Source organism: Pyrus communis, chromosome 7 (genome assembly GCF_041283825.1).
Source record: "Pyrus communis isolate YQ-2024b chromosome 7, ASM4128382v1, whole genome shotgun sequence".
In the NCBI taxonomy this organism is placed as follows: domain Eukaryota; kingdom Viridiplantae; phylum Streptophyta; class Magnoliopsida; order Rosales; family Rosaceae; genus Pyrus; species Pyrus communis.
Window position 1 is genome coordinate 20,054,233 of NC_142571.1, and position 3,592 is coordinate 20,057,824.

Here is a 3,592-nt window from a genome sequence, read left to right on the forward strand (position 1 = left end):
GTGTTTTAACTTTGTCAGAGCACTTTGAAAAAGTGGTCTGTGGTATCCAGAAAGCTGATGTTACGTGTGAGGATTGTGGACAAATTTTATCCAATGAAATCCGACTTCTCGAAGTTCGGGGAGCGGTGCCTCTTCGATTTCTGAGCAGGCAATCTTGTTGGGGATATGGTTTTCGAGATTTGGAGAGTGGTGCCTCTTTGATTTTTTGGGAAAGCAATCTTGTTGGGAGTGTTTTCTCAGATGTGAAGAAAGGTTGGGCATTTTTGCAAGTCCGCTTTGCCACGGAGCACAGAAGTTGGCACACATAAGGATTTTCCAATAATCAAGTAATGGTGTTGTTCCTTTATCCTTGTGGGTAATAGTAGGGTAACTGGGCCTTCAACATTTACCTGTATTAACTTTGTCAGAGTTCTTTGGCAAAGTTGTCCTTGGTATCCGAGGAACTGATGTCGCGTGTGAGATTGCTAATAAATTTTAACTCAGGAAATCCGCTTCTCAAAATTTGGAGAGTGGTGCCTCTTCGATTTTTGAACAAGCAGCCTTATTAAAGATCTGGCTCTTTCTTTTATAGGAGCACCAATTAAGTTCAAGGAGTCCATTCTGAAAGTTATTGCTTGTAGGAATTTTTCCCTTATTTTCGTATTTTTGAGACTTACTGTACCTTATTTTTTCTTCATCTTTTCTAAGAATGTCTGGCCCGTCCGACCGTCGTTTGGACTTGAATGTTGTAAAAAAGGTAGCCATTCTCATCAGGATAACATATAGCGTCCATCTTTCTTATCTCCTACTGGTCCCCTTACTATTGGGGACTCTGTGATGAAGAATGATATGATCGCTGCGGTGGTGACCAAGAATCTTTTCACTCCCAAAGACAACAGACTACTTTCCAAACGATCTGATGAGTTGGCTGTTAAGGATTCTCTGGCTTTCAGTGTTAAGAATTTTCTGGCCAAGGGTCTTGCCATCGGAGTTCTTGAGCTTGTAAGAACCAGGACGACTGATGCCAATAACTTCAAACGGTCCATCCTAATTTGGGCTAAGCGTGCCTTCACTCGGGACTCTGTCGCAGAGTAGTCTTTTCTTCAATACCCAGTTTCCCGCTTTGAAAGAGCGAGGTTTGACTCTTGAGTCATAGTAGTTGGAGATGCGTTGCTTGTAGGCGACATTCCTTAAGTGAGCTTGGTTTCTGTGTTCCTCGACTAGATCCAAGTTGAGGGTGAGTTGTTTGTCATTTTCACTTTGCATGTAGTTCTGGACTCGGAACGTTGCTTGCTCAAGCTCAACTAGGACAATAGCCTCTATACCAAAGGCAAGTGAGAATGGAGTTTCTCCTGCTGAAGTTCGATATGAAGTGCAGTATGATCAAAGAACTTGGGGTACAAATTCTGGCCAACAACCTTTAGCCTTGTCTAAGCTGGTTTTCAAAGTGCGCTTGATTATTTTGTTGATGGCCTTAACTTGTCTGTTAGACTGGGGATGAGCTGGGGAGGCAAAACATAAGTTGATGTTGAACTTAGAACAGTGCATCCTGAACTTCTTATTGTCGAACTGTCGTCCATTGTCCGTGACTATCGTATTAGGAATGCCAAATCTGCAAGGGATGCTCTTCTATACGAAGTCTTCTATTTTTGCCTCAGTAATGGTTGCCAAGGGTTCTATTTCGGCCCACTTTGTGAAGTAGTCAACTGCAACGATTGCATAGCGGACCTTGCCCTTTCCTGCAGGCATTAGGCCGATGAAATCAAGTCCCCATTAGGCCAAGGGCCAAGGGCTGATCATAGGAGTAAGAGGCTCGGGAGGGAGTGATGAATAGCTGCGTAGCATTGACACTTATCACATGAGCGAGATATTCTGATGGCATCTTAGTGGAGTGTTGGCCAATAATATCCTTGGCGAAAAGCCTTGTGTGCTAGGGATCGAGATCCAGCATGATCTCCGCAGACTCCTTCATGTATTTCTCGAAGGACAATTTTCGCTTCCGCAGGTGTGAGGCATTGTAAGTATGGTAGGTTAAAACCTCACTTGTAGAGTTAGTCATTAATGATCAGGTAGCGGATAGACTTGTATCGAATCTGTTTAGCTTGGATTTTATCATTTGGGAGAGTGTCATGAATAAGAAATTTATAAATTGGGGTGATCCAGCTATCCCCCTGTTGCAAGTTTTACACTTCTGTGACCATGGTGCTTGGTGTTGTTGCCAATAATTCGACATGAATTTTTCTCCCAATCTTGTCTTCCATTGCTGAGGCGAGGCGAGCCAAAGTGTCTGCATGACTATTGGCCGCTCGAGGGACTTGTGAGATTTGGTAGTGGAAGTGCTTGAGCAAAAGCTGCATTTGCGCAAGATACGCTACCATAGAGTTATCCTTATCATCAAAGTTGTTTGTGACTTGGTTAACCACCAATTGGGAGTCACTAAAGATATTAATTTGTTTAACTCCAAGGTGTTTGGCCAAACGTAAGCCTGCTAAAAGGGCCTCATACTCGGCTTCATTGTTTGACGCCTTGAATTTGAAGCAAAGAGCATACTCCATTACCACTTTGTCAGGGGTAGTCAGGACTAGTCCTGCTCCACAACCCTGTTGGTTGGATGAGCCATCAACATATAGAGTCCATACTGGGAGTGTTGGTTCTACCTTCCGGGTTTCCAGGGGTGATGAAGCTGCTGCCTCAGGTGTAGGAGAAATGTTAACGAGATAAGTGAATTTCGCAATGAAATTTGCAACTGCTTGGCCCTTTTCAGCTAGCTTTGGGTGGTAGGAGATGTCAAACTCTCTCAGTGCTATGGCCCATTTGATCATTTGCCTTGAAGTGTTAGGACTCTGAAGTATTTGTCGAAGGGGGTGATTGGTAAGCACGATGATGGAGTATGCTTGGAAATAGGGGCGAAGTTTTCGAGCAGACATGACTAATGCTAGAGCTAATTTCTCAATGTTGGAGTATCGTGTCTCCGCATCTTGTAGAGCCTTGCTAGCGTAGTAGACAGGTCGTTCGATACTACCATCCCTACGAATGAGGACGGAACTAACTGCTGAAGCTGAGACAGATAGATAGACAATTAGGCTGTCGCCAACTTCAGGTTTGGAAAGCAGAGGGGTTTTACTCATGTACTCCTTGAGGTTCTTAAATGCTTCAGCACATTCATCGATCCACGTGATGTACTTATTACTTACTTTAAGTGTTTTAAAAAAAAGAGCGCATTTGTCTATGGCCTTAGAGATGAACCTGGTCAAGGCTGCCACTTTGCCAGTAAGGCTCTGGATGTCTGTTGAGGTTACTGGTTCTTTCATGTCCATGATTGCTTTGATCTTCTCGGGGTTAGCTTCAATACCTCGTTGGCTAATCATGAAGCCCCAAGAATTTTCCAGAGCCCACACCGAAAGCGTATTTATTGGGGTTCAACCCCATTCGATACTTCTTCAGGATAGAGAAGGTTTCAGACAAGTTGGCAATGTGTTGGTCAGCATGTTTGCTTTTGACTAACATATCATCAACATAAACTTCTATGCCTGTTCAGCGAACATTGAATTGACTAATCTTTGATAAGTCGCCTCTGCATTCTTTAAGTCGAATGGCATGACTTTATAGCAAT

At 43.5% G+C, this 3,592-nt stretch overlaps 1 protein-coding gene across 1 annotated transcript; it reads right to left on the reverse strand.

Annotated features, from left to right (window-relative positions):
• Nucleotides 1-2,162: 2,162 nt before the first annotated feature.
• On the reverse strand, nucleotides 2,163-3,296 carry LOC137734345 (uncharacterized). Its single transcript, XM_088697412.1, has one exon. It carries the CDS (start codon nucleotides 3,294-3,296, stop codon nucleotides 2,163-2,165), a length of 1,134 nt encoding a protein of 377 aa, XP_088553538.1.
• Nucleotides 3,297-3,592: the final 296 nt, after the last annotated feature.